The 22673-nt window shown below is 38.9% G+C and overlaps 1 protein-coding gene across 9 annotated transcripts in view; it reads left to right on the top strand.

Annotated features, from left to right (window-relative positions):
• The window catches only part of Map3k13 (mitogen-activated protein kinase kinase kinase 13), a 151486-nt gene that overhangs the window by 91675 nt on the left and 37138 nt on the right, over positions 1-22673 (top strand). For all 9 annotated transcript variants that reach the window (XM_010624218.3, XM_019207510.2, XM_010624222.3 and 6 more), the window contains 2 exons: positions 14714-15273; positions 20973-21156. In XM_010624218.3, the coding sequence (XP_010622520.1) occupies positions 14799-15273; positions 20973-21156 (659 nt within the window). In that variant the 5' untranslated portion in view covers positions 14714-14798. The remainder of the gene's footprint in view (positions 1-14713; positions 15274-20972; positions 21157-22673) is intronic.

Here is a 22673-nt window from a genome sequence, read left to right as displayed (position 1 = left end):
GAAAAATCACGCAGCAAAACTTTCCCAGGCCTTTGTGTTCCAGTTCCCTGGACTTTCCTGTAGCAGAGGGGAGAAAAACAGGAAAAAAAAAAAAAAAAAAAAAAAAAAAAAAAAAAAATTTAAAAAAAAAAAAAAAAAAAAAAAAAAAAAAAAAAATTCCGAGGCAACAGAAAGAAAGCTTTTGGATCATCTCTGTAGTAAGCATTCAAGAACACACCTGTTAGTCTGATTAGCATCTACAACAACCCCCCCAAAGGGAGACTTATTGTTTTTTGTATAGAAGCCAGGCAACTAGTGTTCTGTAGGGTTTATATTCTGAATGTTGTTCAAGACTTTGCAGCTGGTAACTGGCAGAGCAAGGACTCCAAAAAGTCTTTCTGTCTTGAAAGCTTACATTCCTTCTAATTACACTGCATCATAAGCCTTATGTAGTAAATATAAACACGGAGATAACAACCGTTTATAATAAACTGGGCTGCGCAGTGGTCTGATTTATTATAGTCCTGGAAGGAACCTAACATGAATTATAGATTAATTATTCGGTGATGAAATTTTCTCAGTCTCTGCTTATGGCTAACTCACACACATGCTGTAGAGCATCAGAAAGTGTCTAGCAGTGAAGTAGGAAACAGTATCTTCCCCTTAATCTGCAACTGGGATGAGCGATATTGGGGGCCTCTTTAAAAAGAGATAGAATATAGTGGAGATGGATCAGCAAGCAACTATGGTAGCTCAGCAAGCATGACCCCTGCTTTAGGGTTACAGGCTGGTGCTTTTAGGTCTCACCATGTTGAAAACAAAGGTTGACATTTATAAAATTATAGTGCCCAGATTCCGGAATTCTAGACTTCTAAGAACATCAAATGAGAACTAGATGCACGCCTGGAACCCCAGCTTCTCGGGAGGCTGAGGCAGGAGGATCACAAGTTGAAGGCCAGCCTGAGCAACTTAGCAAGAGCCTGTCTCACAAAGGGATAAGGAGAGAGGCTAGGATTGTAGCTCAGTAGAAGAACTTCAGTTCAGCCCGCAGTACCACACATACACGCACAAAACAAAGTCAGCTGAAACATGAAAGCATTTGGGGCACAGTTTTTGAAAACGTTACTTTTCTGTTTTGAAAAGGCAGTTTTAAGACCTTGATTTGTTGATTTCTAGGACCTTTCTATTAATGGGCTGTGCAGTGGTCTGATTTATTATAGTCCTGGAAGGAACCTAACATACTCCTTGGAATATTCTGAGCAAAACAGTAATGAGACCATCTTTACCCTCAATAAGATTCTCATCTAGTAAAAAAAAATTATATTAAAGAGATCATTTATAATTTTAAGTATTAGTAATATGATAAAGGCACTAAGGTTTACTATAAAAGTAAGTTGAACACACAAATACGATCCCTTAAAGGAATACTAAGGGAAACAAGCGATGTTTATGTTATACTCATTCCTTTTGGAAGTAGAAGTCACCAAAACAATCCTACCGCCTCCCAAACAACTGTGGGAAGCAATATTAGGTTAAAGGGTCACTGGCATTTCCTAGTTTCTTGGGGTAGAGTTCTCTTTTCCCACCCTCTCTCTACAAGATATTCAGTTTGTGAGGCCAGGGATTTAGCTCAGTGGTGCCACGTGTGGCCTTGCAAGTACAAGGTTCTGAGTTTGATCCCCTGTACCGGAAAAACGAAACAAAACAACAAACTCATATTTAATCAGTGAGGCACAGGGGTCCCAGCTATAAGGTGAGGCTGGAGGATTGCCTGACCCAAGCAGTTGGAGGCCAACCTAGGTAATGTGATGAGACCCCCCTTCTTCATAGAAACAAAACAAGACCCACAAAAGAGTCTTCAAGCCTTTCTACAAATCTGATTACTACTGTTTTACACACAGTTTTATCACATTTGTGTACCTGATTTTCAAGCCCACAATAAACAATAATTACTCAGGCAGGTTTACTAAGTACTATAAAAGTTGAAAGCTAAAAATTCAATCAGGGGATTTTAGCTCAGTGGTGTTGCCACCTGCCTCACAAATGCAAGGTCCAAAGTTCCATTCCTAGTACCAAAATGATGATGATGATGATGATGATGATGATGATGATGATTATGATAATAATAATAAGTACCAAACATTGAAACACAAGAAAATCAAATTAACAAACTAGTACAATAATAGAGCAATTATTAGCATTTTGGAAGGATTCTGTACTTTGCAAATACACCAGTATGTACCAATGCTAGTTCAGATTGCAACTTCTATTGGTGATTATTAAATGCTGACTTCTTAAAAAATGTTCACATGCAACTTCTTGGTAACACATGTATTGAAACATTTACGCTTGTGATAAGTTCACATTATAATTTCTAAAGGGAGCAACTAGATACTTTAAAATCTGTCCTTTGTGGTATCTGTCTTGGTATTGGGGAACTACATACGGCTTTCTGCCACAAGTATTATTCTGCATTTATTTTTCTTTCCATTAGATCTTGTATCATTATTATTTTTTAACACTTATAATAAATATTTAATATTTATTCATGTTCATACTTGTCATCCTTGTTTTAGATAGATAGAACTTTTCAAAACTCCTTTAGTAGTCTGCAAATTTCAGCTATTTACTGGGAGTAGAAATGGAGCGACTCCAATGAATATTTAAAGAATAGGTACAGATTACTCCCTAGCACAAATTCAAATTTACACAACAAAACAGTGATAAGAGACAAGTGAAAAATTATTTATCTTTGCCAACTCTAAATTTCTGTTTTTGGTAAAGCTCAAAAGGTTCTATTGTATGTTTTCTACGGTATCCTCTTACTTGAATCCATACTTCTAAAAAATTATAACTCAGGGCTGCTTCTGTGAGCAAAAGCAAATAGGGGAAAATGGCTCTAAAACAATAGGATCTCTAGCCAATTTGGGCTTAATTACTTCTCTCTTCAATTCTAACATTGCCTGTAGAGGAGCCTTTGTTCTGGTTATCTATAATACAGTCTTTGAGAAGTTGTATGAGCTGTTGATGATTTGGTAAAATTTCTAGTCCTATCCACCTTTCCCTATTAGCCTCCCCTACTTTTCTATCTTTCACCTGACTTCTTTTGGGATGAGGACCTTTAAAGAACCATGGTATCAGTTTTCCAATTTCAATGTAAAACTTCTTCACAAATGACTACTGAACCTATTCTGATATTTGAAAATTATTCTTCTGTCTCTTTGGATGATTTTTAGACCCCAGGTATGATCTCTTGGAAAATCCTAAAAGGCAAAACAAAGCAAAAACTTCTTTTTTGGTTTAATCCCAATGAATCATGCAGATACTTACTAACCTTTGGTTGCTGATCTGTTATTTTATTTTATTTTTTGTACTTGGGGTTGAACTTGGGACCGTGTGCTTATGAGGCAGGCGGCGGAACCACTGAGCCAAATCCCTAGCCCTGATCTGTTACTTTAAAGGAAAAGCCTATGCATTCAGCAATATCCCACACACAAACAAATGCCATAATGTAAATGCAGCACACAGAGCGGTGCCAACCAATAAGTTTCCTGAGATGATGGAAATGTTCTATTTTTCATCGAACAAAATGGTTACCTCTAGCCATGTGTAGCTACTGAGCACTTCAGACAGACTACTGCAACTGAAGAACTGAATTTTTCTTTTGGTATCAAGGATCAAACTCAGGTCCTTGTGCTTACAAGGCAGGGGGTAGAACCACTGAGCTAAATCCCCGACCCCTGTGGAATTTAGTTCAGTGGTTCTGCGAGTTCGATCCCCGGTACCAAAAAAGAAGTCAAATGTAACTAGAAACGATTGTATTGAACAGTTCTGGTGTGGAGGTTTAATGTTAAAACAGAATGTAGTAAATTCTATTGGGGGGCATATTATAGAATTTCACCACTTGCTAAGAATTTTTAAATTTTTCTTCCTAAATTTAAACTCAAGGTAAGATGTCAGTTGTTTCCTTCCATATTTTCAGACTTAGAACTTTATTAGTTAATTAGAAGCCTGTTATAATATTAATGACCAGCAGCTTAGTGGCACTGGATTCAGCGCCTGTCTTCACCACTTGGTAACTATTGATGAGTTGTTTAAACTCTGTGCGCTCCAATTTTTTCACCAGCTATTCTCACAGGTAATAATAATAGTACCTTTCCCAAAGTGTTGATGTGAAGACTGGAGAAGTCAACACAGGAAGAGTTGCTTGGGGACATGAATAGGACATAATCTCAGTAGACGTTGGCTATTGTTATTTACATCATATTTTTCACACTGTTATGTGCATATGTAAAGTTTTCCCATCCAACAAATGAATTGCATTACCTTGCATCTGATCCTGTACCATGTACTAGGTCTGGGTAGGGAGGAAGAAAGGACAGCCTACAGAGATAAATAATGCTGGTTTCTATTCTCAGTGAATTCTATTGGAAATTAATTATTCTTCCTGGAAAATAGAAGTCCTGCCCCATTCACTGCTCCCTCCAATTTGAACAATCTGCAGTTCTAGCGATTCTCAGCGAGACAGGAAAAAGCTACACAAGGGTGGCAGAAGGCCCCTTGATGGCATCTTGCCTGCCAAGTACGTGGAAGACTTGCATAGGAACAGTGTGTAAAATCTGCAGCTTTGAGATCATTTCCAAATTTATTGCTGAAGCCTGTTACTGATGCTCTCTGATAGCTCTGTATATCAAACTGGCAACGGCCTTACACGGTATAAAACAAGGACAGGATGTGTTATGCTCATATCACTACTTCAAGTATATTTTACCACCCAGCTCAGCAGTCCAAACACTGACAATGAACCTGATGGGGAAAGAGAACGTTCATAATATGATTTCATTCAAAATGTTTTCCCCTCCTCTCTCAGTTGCTCGGGGTCATGGAGTTCCAACAACAGAGCTGGGCAGTTTTTGTGAAGCAGCACATTCCCAGGACCAGCATCTTTTTATTTTTTATTTTTAAAATTTTTTGGTACCAGAGATTGAACTCGGTACCTTGCGCTTGTGAGGCAGGCAGTGGCACCCGCTGAGCTACATCCCCGGCCCCAGCATCTGCTTTAATAGCAGCAACCAGCTTCAGGATGCTGCTTCGCAGATTGAAAAGCATTTTCATTCTATTATCTTATTTCATACTCCATGAACTCTAGAAAGAAAACTGTTATCCACATTTTTCAGAACCCATGTGTAGTAAGCTCCCTCCGCTCTATTTAATCACAATTTAAATATCATTTAAGTTTTGTCGATAGATTTTTAAAGCATGCTACATGGTATTGAGACTTGAGGATGACCCAAACGTAGTAACTAGGATGTTCTCTATTTAGAGAGGAGAAGATTCCCCATAGATCAGCCCAGGCAGAAAGAACAGAATTCCAGTGGATACCTGACATCTATGGACACCGTGACTGCCACCAAAGTTCCCATTTTTCACACCAAACCAAAAGACTCTGAAGCCACAGATCAACTTTATTTATAGCAACTCAGCTCTGCAGGTTGTGTTTCTGAGCTTTTCTTTGGTTTACAAATATACCTAGCCTACGAAAGAAGAAATATGTGACATTATAAATGAATATAGTTATATGTGAATAGTATGACATTTATTCAGAGTAATTATTAAGGTGGGTGTGGTGGTGCATGACCACAATCCCAGCTACTTGGGAGGCTGAAGCAGGATATTGCAAATTCAAGGCCAGCTGGGGTAATTTAGCAAGGCCCTGTCTCAAAATAAAATAAAAAGGGCTAGGGGTGCAGCTCAGCACAAAAGCCCTGGGTTTAATTCCCATTACCACACAAGAAAAGTGATTGCTATATATGTAAATAGTCTCATCAGCAAATTACCAATTTGTGCTACTCTTACCATGTCCCAGTTAGGGAGATCACTAATCTTTCAGTATCTGTAATTCTTCAAAGTATGTCTTTAAAAAATATATATATAGACCGGACATACAGACCACAAGAATGTCAGAATGCCAATGAGTAGTGACACTGCGTCCTGTAGGTTAGGCCATTACTTTTGTCGGGGGTGGGGGCAACCCATGCTATTTCACTGCTTGGAACTAAATGTTCTTTTCATTTAAAAAAGGAAAAGGAAACAGTCATTCATTGGTACCACTTTAAGCTTGCTTTTTTCCCCCCATGATTATATCCCTGAAATGATGAAGAACCATCTATTTTAAAATTAATGTTCTTATTTGAGCTACTCTTTTAACTATGCAGATAATAGTAAAGAATATACTGTTTTATTTTAGAACAGAAGTTTATTAAAATACAAGTGTTGAAGTTTTATCGAATGCTTGTTCTATGCTAGGCAATAGGTCAAGCTCTCTGCAAGTACCCTCTCATTTGCTCCTCGTTATAACCCTGTTTCCGAGGAAACAGAAGCCCACCCTGACAGGACCTCAACAGCTCCAGTGCAGAGATGAGGGGTCTACGACAATGCTAAATTGTATCGCCTAAGGATTTCTTAAAGATTACTTTTCAGAATTGGAGAGGAGTTCCCTAGGTCATTTATAATTCCAAGTGAATAGCACATGCCGATTGCTTCAGTTTACATATCAATCTTGCTCTCCTTTCTTAGCTCTCTTCTTTTTACTTTTAAGAAAATCTTACTTGCCCTTTCCTTGCTTTTATTTTCATTCCCCTTGATCTCACATATATGTTGATGGTATTGATGTACATCTGCTTATTTCTAATTTTTCTAAAGATTTGAATAGCAAAGAGATATTGAGGGTTCTCTGTGTATGTAGTGTATTCTATATGCATTATCTCCTATAACCAACTATTCTGTGATTGGAGTCCATTATTATAGATAACAAAAGATTTAGACTGGAGGTTAGGGTCAAGTTAATGGTTAGGATTTGAATACAGATCTGTGTTCCTCCGTTGCCTTCTCTCTTATGCCCTCACAATATTGATCTCAATATGAGCTAGAGGGAAAGTTCTGATTATTTATTGGTTGGGAAACAACATTAAGCTGCACATTCATGCCTAAATTTTTAACAATACTTTTAATATTAAATAAATTTCAAATAATTTTAATTGTCATGTCAATCCTCATTCTCCCAAACTACATATTTGAGGTGACATAATACCAGAAAGAGAGAGAAAAGTCACTAAAATAACAAGAAAAGAAAAGAAAGGAACTAGCATTTATTGTTTACCATATGCACATTTGATGCTTTTGTCAGGGACCCAGTCGTGTTCATAGTTTTCTATATTCTATAATCCTTTTTGTTTAAAGTTAGAGTATTTCTCAGTCTTCTACATTTGCTTATGGTTCCCAAAGATAACCTTTTGCCAAAGATTGTTTTTATGACCCTCAAGGCACCAGTTTTAGTGCCTTTGCATGTAGTTGATTTGGACCTTAGAACTTGGAAATAAAACACTTCCATGTGTTCTTGTTTGTTGTTGTTGTTGTTGTTTAGTTTTTTGAGACAAGGTCTCACTGTGTAGTCCTGACTGGTCTTGAACTCACTATGCAGCCCAAGCTGACCTCAGACTCACGGTAACCCTCCTGCCTCAGCCTCCATAGTACTGGGATCACAGGTGTGCACCACCACACCCGGCTTATTTTTGTTATCTTGTCATCCATTTCTGAATTTCAGTAGTTCTTTGAATCATGATTATTCTGCCTCTTCTATCATGAATGTGATTTTTACTGGTAGAAAAAGTGAAAATAAAATAGAAGTTGTGAACTTTTATTTTCTCATTGTCATCTTTTAAAATTTATTTATTGTTCTGAATTTATAATTATTCTCAAGCCGATTTCCCAACCCCGGCACAAACCCCAGCATAACAATGACACAACAGATCCCTGGTGGAGCGCTTGTCCAGCACGCCCCAGGTGGGAGGTTCCATCCCCAACACCATGAGAAAGAAAGAATTGTAACATGAGAAATTATAAGTCAGAGACCATCTGAACATCGACATTAAACATTCATGATCTTAAACAAAAACATAAGGATATGGCAAGCACTGAATCGATCTTCTGAATGCATGGTTGGCAGATGAAATGTTATAAAGAGGATGGAAGGAGGGAACTGCGGATTTGGTGGATGTGAATTATTGACCTTTCGAATAGTTTTGATGTAGTTGCGAGGCATGGAGGCGAGACTATAGGCCATTCTGTTTATTCAATTGGAAATTTCCTAACTTTGTAACTCCATTTTTAAAAGTTACCTAGTTTTTAAAAAATTCAAACCAACATCTGGGTGACAAACTTCTGTCCTGGAAATATCTTTTTACACAATTACTGTGATCAAATAACTTCATCCTACTTTTGAAATGGGATCGATGACCCGAATAGCAGAAATTTCCTTACCATCTTAACACTGCTATTTGAATTTTAGAGAAATGACCAGAAGGATAAGGCAGTGGTGCATTCATTTTAAGAAATAGTCAAGAAAATACAAGAGAAGATTGTTTGGGAAGAGCTCACCATCAGTCAATAAACCTCCTAACAATAATGCTTCATTTGATTTTTTTTCACTTTTAATCACTTTCAGTTAAATTTTTTTTTTTTTACTTTTAGTTATGGGGCAAAATTTTCTAGAATCTTTGATTTCCTTATTTGTGGTATTAAATTCAAAGTCTGATCATTATAACATTAGTCTCAGTTAGCAACATGGGAAAAATTATATTGTATAATTAAAAACCCAAGACTTTGAAAGCCATCTGGCCATTGTCTCTTACGTTCATCTTTCTCTCTGTGCCACGTCCTGGGATTTGGGCATAAAGCCAAGGTAATTTCCAGAAATTGGCAGCGCGCCGCCAAATGTGCAGCTGCTCCCGTCTCCAACCTTCGCCTGCTAATTTTGCACAAACCACTTCCTTTTCTTGGGGCCAAGAAATTCTCAGGGCAGGGGAAATGTGGTTCATGGGCAGCTATGGGGGCACCAGCTTGTGCTCCTTCAGCCCCAGAACCCACTGCAGGGTTAGCAGCGCAGGACTCAGTACCAACTTCCCGTGGGGTCATTCCGACCCTGCCCTTTCCCCTCTGCATTCTTCATCTTGCCTCGTGTCCTTTCCTTCTAATAAATACTAACTTTGCTCGCTCCTGAATTAAAAGAACCAGTCAGTTCCCAGGAGGGTACCTGAACCAAATTTGGGTGGGGAGAGAGGAACTAAGAGGGCCTGAGACCCTGTGAGCTAGCACAGGGCCTGTCTCCTCCCAATCCCCTTGCCAACTCTTCACTCCCCTGAGGCAGGGCGTGGGTGTGCATCCAAACACAGGTAAAAATTGTAGGTATGTTAATCCTCCCACACTCTTCTCAAATGTAGAGTCAGCTCTGCTCATAGTTGAATATAGTTATGGTGATGATTTTTCGTTCCCTTTGTTCTTGTGCCTCTCGCTTTTTCTCTCGGTTAGTTTGCATTGGGTTTGATATTTTTGGAGAGTAAGAGGGAGCCTGTTTGACTGCGCAGTCTTCCTGCGCACCTTGTCACTGACCTGAGCAGTGCTGGGTCTCCCCAGTTCACGCAGGCTCACCCATCCCGAAGGCTGCTCCAGCCCCCGGGAAGCAGCTTTAGTGCATCTAAATGCACTGTGAATTACCGCTGCTTTTGTCCTGAGGAGTCATGATATCATGGCTGTTTGTCCTTGTCTGAATGAACAGCCAGACTGTGGCAGAGGCAAGGATGAAGGAGGACTCATCCCAGCTCCTCCTGTCATTTGTTATTATGTACAAATCAACAGTCTGAGACTTGATTTGCATGTAAAACAAGTGCCATGGATGCCCTGCATATTCCACTGCCTGTGGTGATAGATGAGATAGATTCATTATCAGCACCAGCAGGAGCTGGCTGGCCCACTTCTACTGACCTTAACCTATTAGACAACTGCGAATGTGCTTTCCTAACTTTTTGTGTATCTGAGTTCATTCCAGTGTCTTGTCATTAGTTGTCAAGCAGGGTGGTGCACGTCTGTAATCCCAGCACTTGGGAGGCAGAGGCAGGAGGATCGCTGCAAGTTCAAGGCCAACCTGTGCTACACAGTGAGTTCGAGACCAGCCTGAACTACATAGCAAGACCCTGTCTCAAAAAACCAAAACAAAAACAATATGATGTTATTAGACAGAAACTTGGGATAAAAACCGACAAAAATGGGATCTTACTAAGAATTATTTTGAAGTCCAACAGTTAGATTAAAAAATAAATTTCATGAGTAGACATTTGGCCGAAATTCACATCTGCCCTTGTGGATTTTCATGCCCTGTGCTATCTTGGGTAACTGGGAGTCAGACTGGAAGTGACTGCCACTGAAAGTGGCCTAGTTGGTTAGTATGAAGTCAGCGTTCTCAGAAGAGATGAGGCAGAGAACTGTCAGAGAGGACAAAGACATGAGCCCGGCCGAGGTGTGGTAGCTGATCAGCAAGAAAGCAAAATGGGGGACAGCAACGTCGAAGCTTAGCGATGAGCACTCTTGAGCTAAGCTTGTCCTGCTCAGCGATCTCTCTGGCTGGCTTGCTGCGGAGACGCCGCTGAGCCCCTTATTGCACCCTGCTCCTCAGCACTGGCCACTAGTCCGCTGCTTCTGGGCTGTCTGCCCCGTACACATGCCCCGTCATTCCCGCTTCCTTGCCGCTGGCCATGCTCACATTCCTACGATTTCCTTCCCTCTGTCACACCGGCCTTCAAATGTTCCTCTCAGGCCCTGCGTCTCTGAAGCTCTCGTGACTGCTTTCCCTCCCTCCCAGCTCTGTGTAAAGGAATACATATGGCCCACGTGTCATAGGGCAGTGTCAAGGGGATGTCTCCCTCAACAAAATTATTAACTCCTAGGTAGTTTGTGAGCTTTGAAAGGACAGGCACTGTGTCTCCAAGAGATCACGTGGTACAGGAAAGAGTATGACTGGGAAAAGTAATCTAGTATTTAATCTTAGGTCTTTTTGGCCTTTAACTTCCCTCTGTGAAAAAATAGGATTATGATTTCATGCTGGTTCCCTTACACAGGGGATCAAATGTTGAGAACCAGTGATCACAGGTGACTTCATTTTTAACTTGTAAAGAACTCTACAAAACTAAAGGTTTATCATAACTGGTTCCATCATATTATTAAAAAGAGCAAGGAAATTCGAGGTTTTGAATTTTGAACTATATTTTAATTCCTGCTCTACCACTGAATACATGATCTTAGAGAAGTTTCTTCTCTTGTAAAATGAGAAAGATCCTGTGCTCACTTTGGCAGCACATATACTAAAATGAGAAAGATCCTATTGCAAGGATTATAGTGCTAGAGTTCGCTCATATACTAATTTGCAGGAGCCCCTTGTCAAATATTTCCAGTCTTTGTAAGCAGGTTGTTAAGCCATTGTTAGCTTGAAATCTGTTGTGGTGAGAATATTTCTATTAGGGAAATGATCAAACACTACGAATCAGGCAATGGTTGCCTTTTGAAGAGCTGGTTTACCAGGATACAATTGATTATGTAAACCGGGCTCTGTAAGTTGTAAAGCACTTTGTCTTATTTCTCATTAAAAACAATAATGGTAACAATTATATTCCATATCCACAGAATCTAGTTTAGTGTGTAGCCCTGCTCTTCATATATACATATTTAATTAGTGCGTGTTACATTTAACTTGTACTATCTTGAAACTTTTGTGCCTGAGTGAAATGACCTCCATATATTTACCTTTTTTCATATCCCTCTCTACAAAGTTTCTTTTTAAAACCAGAGAACATAAGTAAAAGTCTGGCTGAGCATACAACACAGCGTGAGCCTCAAATTCTGTATGTCCAGAGCTGAGCTGAAAATCTCCTGATCAGATCTTTTTTTCTGGTACCTCATATCTATCATTGACATTGTCCATCTGTGCATTACCCCAGATAAATTATTTGGAAAGTCTCCCTCTCTCCATTGTCCTCATCCACCCCCCATGTCCAGTGAACTACTACCTCTCCAGTCCTACCCAGTTCTACCTCTTAAATCTATCCTGTCTTCTTCATCACCAGCGCTGCTGTTTTGGTTAGAGCCATCATCATTGCTTTATTGGCCTGTACCACCTAACTGGGCCTTCAGTCTTTTCTTTCAATCCAACTTCTACTTCTATAGATGTGATTTTAATTAATAAGTCTGACCAAATCACCCCCTCACTTAAATTCATAAATGGTTCTCTGTTGTTTTAAGGATAAAATCCAAAAGATGTACTTTGTCACCCAGATTGACATTTGCCACTTTTTCTAAGAGTTGGTTGTCTCCTTCTGCTCCCTTCCCTGGGACACCCAGTCTTTTTTTTTTTTTTTTTTTTTCTTGTACTCCCTATTTGTATTATCGATATATTCTGTACTGTGTTCAAGACAGATTGAGCTTATTGACCTCATTTTTTTTTTTTTTTTTTTTTTTTTTTCTCAGTGACCCTTAATTCACCCTTCACAACTCAACTCAAATCTTCTTCCATAACACCTCTAGACATATTTGATGTCTAGATTTTTCTGAGGTTCCATAGCACTTTGTACGTACCTTCATACCATGTCTAACCATGCGACTGTTCTTTATTGGTCTTTTCCTGTAGGTGGTAAGCTCCTAAAAGGGAGAAGCCAGCAGCATTTGTTAGTGCCTAACATTTTCCTCAGCAGATATTGAATGGATAGATGAATGAATGAAGGAGAGTTCGGAGGCTAGGGTATTTTCATTGGTTCATGAATACAAACTATTCATAAGATATGTATGGAAATGAGAAAGAAGGTTTAAATTTGGGGTCTCGGTAATGAGACAAGAAAATAATAATAAAACAGAAAAGTCTGTTTCTATCTGTAATCCCCAATTTAGAATACTGCAACGCCTCATCATCTTCAGGGTGAAATCTAAAGTTCCTTACAATCAGACCATCTGCCCATTCGAATCTTTCTCTGTGCATATACATGTGACCTACATCCCAGACACTGAATTTTTCATCTATCTGATACTCTTTCAACCTCGCCCTCATTCATCCTTCCCCTGTACCAGTAATACCTTCTCCCTCTTTGCCACCCATGCCTTTCTCACTCATCTGATGAATTCTTGCACTTCAAATGGATCAGAAATGACTACCTTGAGTGCCTATGCCTGAAACTATCCTCTGCCTTTTATGCTCTCAGTGCCTGATTCATAATTTGCACCGTACTGTCAGTATTCACGGGCCTGTCTTTTGACTTCAGCAAAGTAAGGTCACTTTATACCCTAGCTCCTAGCATATTCCAAATGCTTCATTCAGAGTGAAGAAACCAAGGTCTATTGTGTAGAGATATGAAAAGAAAGCAAATTTCTGATAAGAACATACTTTGAATGATTTTTACAAATTTTAAAAAGAGAATATGAGTTGTGTGTGTAGCAGGGACCAAAGCCAAGGCCTCACATAAAATTTTAAATGCATTTTTATTGGCATATAAAATTATACATGTGTACATGGTACCATGTGATGTTTTGATAAATGTATATATATTATATAATATTTAAATCAGATTAATCATATCTATTTCTTCAAATATTTATTATTTGGTGAAAATATTCCAAATCCTTTCTTCTAGGTTCTTTGAAATATAGAGGACGTTATCATTACCCACAGTCATCCTAGAATCAGAACATACCTTATTTCTCCTAGTGAGCTGTAACTTAGTAACCACTTGACCAAGTTTTCTCCATCCCTCCCTCCCCTGTACCTTCCCAACCTCTGGTGACCAATATGTTACTGTCTTCCACTGCAAGACCAACTAGTTGAGACTGTACATATGAGTGAGATCAATATGGTACTTAATTTTCTATGGCCAGCTTATTTCAGCTAACATAACGTTTTCCATTTCCACGTTGTCACAAATGACAGGATTTCTTCCTCTTATGACTAACTGATTTTCTGTGTGCACGTGTACAACATTTTCCTTATCCATTCATCCATTGATGGTCACCTAGGCTGGTGTTATTTTATGTGAATAAAGCTGCAATAGACATGAAAGTGCAGATGTCTCTTTGACATATTGATCTCTTTTCCTTTGATATATACCCAGTACTGGGATTGCTGCATTGTATATTAGTTCTATTTTTAATTTTTTGAGGAACCACTACACTGTATTTCAGAATGTCTGTACTAATTTACATGTCCACACACGAATGCCAAGGGTCCCTTCCTCCTGTACTTTGCTGACATTTATTCTCATTCCTTGTTTCTTTTGTGAAATGTCTATTTAGGTCCATTGCCCATTTTTAAGTGGATTCTTTGTTTTTATGCTTCTGACTTGAGTTCTTTACATAATTCTCAATAGTAGCCCCTTATCAGGTGTATGGTTTGCAAATATTTTCTCCCATTCTATAGATTATCTCTTCACCCTATAAATTGTTTCCCTTGCTGTGCAAAAGCTTTTTAGTTTACTCTGTGTGTGTCCCTACTAACACAGAATTTTTAGAATACCTTGAAAGTCACAACAACCTAAATCTGTTCCAAATCTAACCACCTAAAATTAACTATTGTTAATTCTTTGAGTGGTTTTTTTATCCCTGAGCTTTTTTCTTATGTGTGTTTATGTATCCTTTCAAATAAAATTTCAAGCTAATGTTATATGTATTGTTCTAACCTTTTTATAATAACATATCATACATTTTCTCATATCAGTAAATAATTTTTGATTGCTGCACAGTATCTCATCACGTGGACTACACTTCAGTGTAAACTTTCATATCGTTTCAGTGCTCTAATTATATAAATTGAAGTGTTGCAGAGTGGATGCTAGAAAGGGTAGCTCATGTCCTCCTCTTGTTTTCCCAGGTTTTCGTGCCCCCTCTTGCACCAGACCTCTGTCCTACCTGTCCTCTGAGTGTCATCTCAGCACCTTGGTCACCCTCATGGCACAATGGCCAGCCCTCAGGAGCGCCTGAGCTGCTCCTCCTCTCCACACTTACCCTTCAGTGACAACAAAACCTTCCACGGACTCCAAGATGAGCTCACGGCTATGGGGAACCACCCATCACCCAAGCTCCCTGAGGACCAGCAGGAGAAGGGGGTTGTGGGAACAGAGCTCACCGAGAGCATGAACAGCCCCGTCACCACCACTGTGTTGACCAGCATAAGTGAAGATTCCAGGGACCAGTTTGAGAATAGTGTTCTTCAGCTGAGGGAACAAGATGAATCGGAGACGGCTGTATCTCAGGGGAACAGCAGCACCGTAGAGGGAGAGAACACCAGTGGAACCGAAGACATCAAGATTCAGTTCAGCAGGTCAGGCAGCGGCAGTGGTGGGTTTCTTGAAGGACTGTTTGGATGCTTGAGGCCAGTGTGGAATATCATTGGGAAGGCTTATTCCACTGATTACAAATTGCAGCAGCAAGGTAAGCTAAAGTGTGGGCTTGGAAGATACTTCTTACATAAACACACCATCACCATCACCATCACTATGGCAACTGTGACTGCCACTATTAACTGGATAATCTTTGACATGTGGTAAATTTAAAAACTAGGTCAGATGACTCCCTATCCTTTTGGACCTTCTGAATGGAACAAATTCACATTTGCTGGATCTCTTTTGGTTGGAGCCCATCTTTTGTGATTGTCCAGTCTCACAGTATTCAAAGTAGAATATATGCAAGACAATCCGAGAGTTATAAGAAGAAAATATTAGAGCTCCTGCTTATCTCATCACTTCAAATTTCTATTTTCACGTCTCTCTTCAGATGTACCTGATATTCCAATATAGTTGTGCAAGTATATACTTTATAAATAAATCAAGCTATGAGTGTATGCATAAAATTTTTTTTACCAATAGTCTAAATGTATTTACTGACAGTAATGTGCAGTCTGTATTACTGATGGCTAAAGTAGAAAACGGTGGCACATTATAGTACCAGCTACTCAGAGATAGGTGTGGGCAGAAGGAACACTTGAGCCCAGGAATGTGAGGCCAGTCGAGGCAACATAATGAGACCTTATCTCAAAAAAAGTCTGATGGCCAGTGGACTAATTCAAAACTAGACAGGGCCAGGGATTTAGCTCAGTGGTGCCACCACCTGCTGCGCAAGCACAAGGTCCCGAGTTCGATCCCCAGTACCAACAAAACAAAACAAAACAAAAAATGACAGGAGCCACATATAATACCCTGGAAGATGACAGGACTACCTTATTATTTATTATTATTGCCTTCCAGTAAAGGCATAGAAAGCTCACATTTTCAAAAACATGCCTAACCAATCTTGAGAATCATATTATCTCTAGATCCCACAGCTTTTCCAGTAGTGAATTTTTAACTTCCGTCATGTGTAAAATGTGTACTCAGATACTTCGCCCCAGGTATTATGGTTTTCAAGTAGAAGGAACATATAGCCTTGCTGTTCTTTACAGCTTCATTTTAGTCTCTAAAAGAATATTTTTGATAACAAAAGTAATATATGTGTGAAACTTTGGAAATACAGGCAAGTTCCCCCCAAGAAAGTTAAAATTGTCTCTGGTCCTCAATCTCTTGAGAATAACCACCATTAAATTTAAGAATATAAATGGGGGCTGCCACTCGGTGGGAGAGCACTTGCCTAGATACAAGGCACTAGGTTTGAGCTCAGCACTGGGGGAGAAAAGAATACATTATGTTATCTATTTGTGTATGTGTGCATACTTTTAAAAAAAATCAAGTCATACTGTTTTGTGACTTTCATTTCATATTGTCAGTATTTTTCATTTTTTTAATATAATAATTCAGCATTACTTTAATGGCTTACATAATATTAAGTTGTCTAAATGTGCCAGTATTTATTTAAGCAATCCCCTACTGCTAGACAATTTGTTTGTATTTTTAGTGATCAGAAGGCACGTTGCAATGAACTTCTGTCAGTTACTTTTTTTGCACACATCTTTGATTAAGTCCTTAAATTCCGCGAGAGTTGGATTGGAAAGGTGTGTTGTTTTTAAGGCCTTTGATATGCACCATAGTAGCATTATTTAAATGATTTTGTTTTTGTATTCTTTCATCAAGAAATTCTAGAAGGAAAAAAAATACAGACCAAGAATGAGATTGTTCTCTTTAGTTGCTCTCTGCGCCTTCCTTAAAACCCCTTCCATCTCTCTTAGTCCCGATTATTGACAGCTTTTCCAGAACAGCCTGTTGACATCAGTCACATTAACCCCTCTTCTCATGCAGTCTTCCTCCTGTTTCTCAAGTACATTCTCTTGGGCCAAACACCAGCTTCCTGTATTCATTCCCCATAAGTAAATTGGGGTTTACTAGTAACCTTAGCAATCCTAGGTGCTTGTCAGGATTTGTCTACCACAGCATCTATTTCTGGGCAGCCTAGAAATTCTTCATCACTTTTATATATCTGTCTCTTTCCTACATATTCCCATACCCTTCAATGTCTGTTCCCCTCTACGATTTCAAGGTTTATAGAAATTAAAGTTGTTCCTTGACACACCTATGTTAACTAGTATTATTCCTTTTTAAAGTGGGAATAAGGATTAGCACAGACAGAAAAATAAAAAAGTACTTTTGATCCCACAACCCATTCTTGATAACCGTATTTTATTATTTTTTCAAAGTTCCCCATTCTCTGCTTAGACACACAACTTACTTATATCTACTTATGGAATAAACTGCGTTTGGTTTATAGGGTCTTGACTTGTCTATTCTCATACTTATTTGGGGGATATTTTGGAAGTCTCAGTATCCAAATACATCACTGAGTTCAGATTTACCAACAGGGGTAACAGACCCCTCCAATGTGTCTGCTAAAGGAGCCTTTTCATTTGTTCGTTGTTCTACATACTTGCATTTAATTTGCCTCCCAGTTGATCATGGGATTTCAGAAAGGCTTCTTTCAGGAATAATTAAGAAACATCCAGTCAGTTTAAGACTTCCAAGGGTTCGGCAGATGCCTAACTCCTGGGCAGATTGCAGGATAGTCTGCTGAGGGCTGGTATTGCTTTGTCCTGAAAAGAGATTTGTCTGCCAGAAACTGAATGTAGTGTTTTCCTTGTCAGTTCTGGGATCAAGGAGCTAATCTTTAATCCGCCTTGCAGTCCATCAGAGGATAACATATGTAACAAACATTTGGTACTTAGGAGAAAATTTCACTAGATTTAAAAAATTTGAATGATTTCCCCTTGAGACTGTTAATAGTAAAGCCAAAGTAAGGTACTACAGGTTATTGAAATCTTTTATTGCCAAATAGTTTCCAGCTACCTCCCTTGATGAATATGTGGGAGTGCATAGTTTTATACACCCTTATCACTCCCTTTTCCCCACTCTCCCATCCCTTGCCTCCCTACTAAGTGTGCGTGCAGACCAAGAGATGAGTCAGAGAGCACTGAATTTACATCCATTCATTTTACTTCTGACAATTAGTTCTACTAGAAAGATCAGTGGAAACACACTGGCAGATTATTTACACTCTGTGTTTTTGAACTATTAACGCCATATCCTTCACTCATACCTGGATAATTAAGGCTTGGCTGAATGTAGCTGAATAATAAGATACAAGCCACTAATGGTTCAGGAGAATTTTATTCTTTATTATAATACCTTGAACAGTTGGCACCCGAATGCCAAATGCATTTGTTATTTGTATTTTAATAATTCATTTATGTCTTATTTTATAAAAATATTAAATAATAGGCAGTGTTTCTTAAAATACAGTAATTATAATGTAAGTATTACAAAGCAATATGAAAAGAAAGGATTATTGAACATATTACTTTGGAACTATTGAATAACAATGTGGTTAAAAATTCATTTACATCTGTCCTCACACCATACACCAAAATAAACTCCAGATGTATATAAAGGTTAATTTTTTTAAAAATCAACTATAGATGGCTTTTTAAAACTATATTAGGAGAAAATTATAAAAGAGAGAAATGATAAATTATACAAAATAGTTTGCTCCGAAATAATAAACCTAGAAGAAAAAGGCTTATAAAAATATTCTCTTCATTTGTATCAAAGAAACAGAGAGAAAGAGCTTCTTCAAATTTATGAGAACTATGAAATCCTAATAGATAACTGGACAAGGAGATTTTCACTGTTAACAGAAAGCACATATATTAAACAAATGTGTAGAAAATATTCTGTATTAGGGACCAACTACTGAAAGCTTATAAAACACTTAGTCAGGTTAGAACGAAAAAAAATAGCTGATAATACTGCTAGCAGACTTATGGCAAAACCAATATCTTCATACTCCACTACTATCAACAAAAACTAGTAAGTCCTTTTGGATAGCATTTTGGAATACATGTATTCCAAGAGCCAAGAAACATTTTACCCTTTAACCTAGGAAGTGCATCTAAACAGATAATGTAAAGAGCTACAAATCAAATTTAAATGATGCAGAATACATAGTACATGAATCAAGTAGGAACTTTTAGAAAAAGCTACCCAACATTGGACTAGTTTTAGTAGTTGTATTAAAAATTAAGCTATTCATCCCAGAATTCAGTAAAGGAATTGTTTTCAGCCACCATATATATGTGCATATTCAAAGCAGCCAAGCCCATAACTTGCTGTTTCCTCCCAAACCTCACTTGCTGTCATTTATTCCTTTGGTGATTTCATATTTGTGAGCTGTTTGTATCTTAGAGAGATTCTCTTTTATATAGCATCTGTTCATTTTCATTAGAGCAGAAACTTCCAATACCGCTCCTATCAGAAGAATGGGATGAATGCCCATGCTGTAAAACGCCTTTGCTATAATTCTTTTTTCTGCTCCAAGGAGCTGTATTAGAAACCTCATTTTATTAAGAAGCTGACAGTTTCTGCTCTTGCTTTATCAGTGTAGTACACAGTGAGCTGATTTGCTTTCAAGACTGGAATACCTTCAAAGTCAGCTTAACACCACTTTGTTAGGTGTTCTGCAAGCAGTGACCTTTTAGAGGGCTGATGAGAATCTCTCATAACCTTCAACACTGTCATCACCCTGCTCCTCGCTCCATGGGGCTTCTGGCTCTTTGATCTTCAGCTCTTACCTGTACTAATGCTCTGGTAAAGAAGTGGGGCACAGAGGGGTGTTGAAGGATGCATTATTACACTTCATGAGATTACAAGTACATATCGAGTGAATTTTTGAAGTGCTTTATTTTAAAACAAAATTCATTATATAAGTGGTATAGGCTTGTGGTAAAAATATTAATATAGGCTGGGGATTTAGCTCAGTGGTGCCATGCCTGCCTCATAAGGACAAGGTCCTGAGATCGAGCCCTGGTCCTGGAAGAAATAAATAAATAAAAATAAAATTTTTTTTTATACCAGGGATCGAACTCAGGCCCTCGTGCTTGCGAGGCAGGCAGTGGCACCACTGAGCTAAATCCCCATCCCTAAATAAAAATATTAATACAGAAAAGGAGGAAGAAACCACATGAATCATAAAAAGTGCCACTTAGAAATGAACTCTGTTAAATTTTGGTGCCAAAAAAAGTAAACTCTTAAGAAAAAGAAAAACTTAAAAATCCTGTGAGTCGTGAATAATGAGCAGTGATCCACTCAGTTACTTCATGAAAGGCAGGGTAAGAAAACATTCCCTGGAAATGCCAGGTTTTGGGGTTCAGGGCCACTTACAGTTATGCCACTTACAGCTGTAGGACCTTGGGTAATTCATTTAACCACCCTGTGCCTACTTTCCTGATCTTTAAATACTATATTACAATCAGGCCAGCTTTGTAGAGCTGTTGTCAGGGTTAAACACACACTACATGCAAAGCCCTATGCTGGTGCCTGGTGTAAGCCCTCAGAAGGTAATGCAACATAAGTATTATGCATAGTTAGGTTCTTGGCAGAAGGTCATTGTAAGTTTACTCAGCAAGGATTCATTGAGCATCTGCCCTGGAAATTTGAAAAGGACTAAAACCCCTGTGAGGGTTATGGGGTGGGAAGAGTGGTATAGAGACAGACAGGAAAGTTGACTGGACATGCAAGCTTAGGGTGAGGATGCAGGGCAGGACGCACGTGAGGACATCATGAGGGTGAGACTGGTACCGTCAGCATGGCTTTGGAGGATGGTCCCTGAGCAGATTCTAAGGTCTTGTCAAGCTTGTTTTCCCCTTGTGTGCCTAGATACCTGGGAAGTGCCATTTGAGGAGATCTCAGAGCTACAGTGGCTGGGTAGTGGAGCCCAGGGAGCTGTCTTCCTGGGCAAATTTCGAGCGGAAGAGGTGGCCATCAAGAAAGTGAGAGAACAGAATGAGACGGATATCAAGCATTTGAGGAAGTTGAAGCACCCTAACATCATCGCATTCAAGTAGGTCAAGGCTTTTTTTTTTTTTTTTAAGAAATGGAGTTACTTTCCTTCCCCAAATATAAGCACATAAGTTTCTGATTTGAAAAACATTTCGGGAATATGCAATAGTCTTAGCACTGTGCTGGGTGCTTTGGGACAGTACTAAAGAGCTATTAAAGCTGGACACAGCTACATACACCTATAATCCTAGTACTCTAGGAGGCTTAGGCAGCAGTATGGCATTCAAGCTGAGGGTAAGCAACTTGGTGAGACCCTATCTCAGACATACACACACACACACACACACACACACACACACACACACACATTTAAAAAGGGTTGGAAAACTGGACTTTGGTGGCACATGCCTGTAATCCCTGCAGTCGGGCAGCTGAGGCAGAAGGGTTGCTGTGAGTTCAAAACCAGCCTGGGCTACACAGTGAGTTCAAGACCAGCCTGAACTACATAGCAAGATCCTGCCTCAAAAAATGTTTTTAATTAAAAATAAATAAATAAAAAGGGCTGGAGATTTAGCTCAGTGTGAATGCCCTGGGAGGAGGAGGAGGAGAAGGAGGGGGAGGGACAGGAGGAGGACGAGAGGAGGAGGAGGAGGAGGAGGAGGAGGGAGGAGGGAGAGGGAGAAGGAGAAGGAGAAGCGGGAGGAAGAGGAGGAGGAGAAGAAGGAGAAAAGAGGAACCAAAACCACATAAAAATCAGTAAGTCTGAGTCATGACGATAAGCTTTTAAACTAGTGCATTTTGCCAAAACTTACGCTTTAAGGAAGGGGATACACACGAAGGTAGGAGGTAGATTACAGGCAGTCAGATCTTTTGCATCAACTTCATTTATCAGTGGAATGACAGAGGTCACTTCCAGGTAATCTGATCATCCTCAAATTTAGTTAGAAAAAACCAAAGTTAATGTCTGAAGTGATCAGAAAATAACATTTCTTGTGCAATAGATATTCATTAGTTTCCATTATCATCAGTTCTGAATTATTAAATTGCATTATAGTCTCAGATGTTCTTGAATCTCTTATCTAGTAATGTCACACACAGCTTTCTAAATCTAATGATAGTAGAATTATTGGTGATATTAAGTTGTATTTCTTTCACAAAATGTTTCTTTTCAGGAGGATACAAACACATCTTTCTAGTTAGACCATTACTTTCTCAGTATTGATTGGAATTCCTAACAGAAAGAGGAAAGTCAAAGGTAAATTTGTGGCAGTCACCAAATTTGGAAATGCTGAGCTCTAAGTACATGTAATCTCTTCCTCTTAAGTGCCTTCCTAACCTTGACAGCCCTCAGATGTTGCCACTGCCCTGAACAAATGAATGGAAAGTGGTTTTAGAGGACAAAAAGTAAAGAACAGAAATTGCAGTATTGAAACGGAGTGGAAGGTTTAGAAACTACAGCTTCTGGCAATTTTGACATATATTTTTTATTCCTGGACAATAGTTTAACTGTTGAGGCTATAGTTAAAAGAAGTGAAATATATTATGAATTTCCCTTCCCTAAACTAGGAGCCACTTTTC

The sequence above is a fragment of the Fukomys damarensis genome, unplaced genomic scaffold (assembly GCF_012274545.1).
Source record: "Fukomys damarensis isolate Sample0158 unplaced genomic scaffold, DMR_v1.0_HiC HiC_scaffold_12, whole genome shotgun sequence".
Taxonomy (NCBI): domain Eukaryota; kingdom Metazoa; phylum Chordata; class Mammalia; order Rodentia; family Bathyergidae; genus Fukomys; species Fukomys damarensis.
The sequence above is the reverse complement of the archived record's forward strand: the minus strand, read 5'-3'. Positions and strand labels throughout refer to the sequence as shown.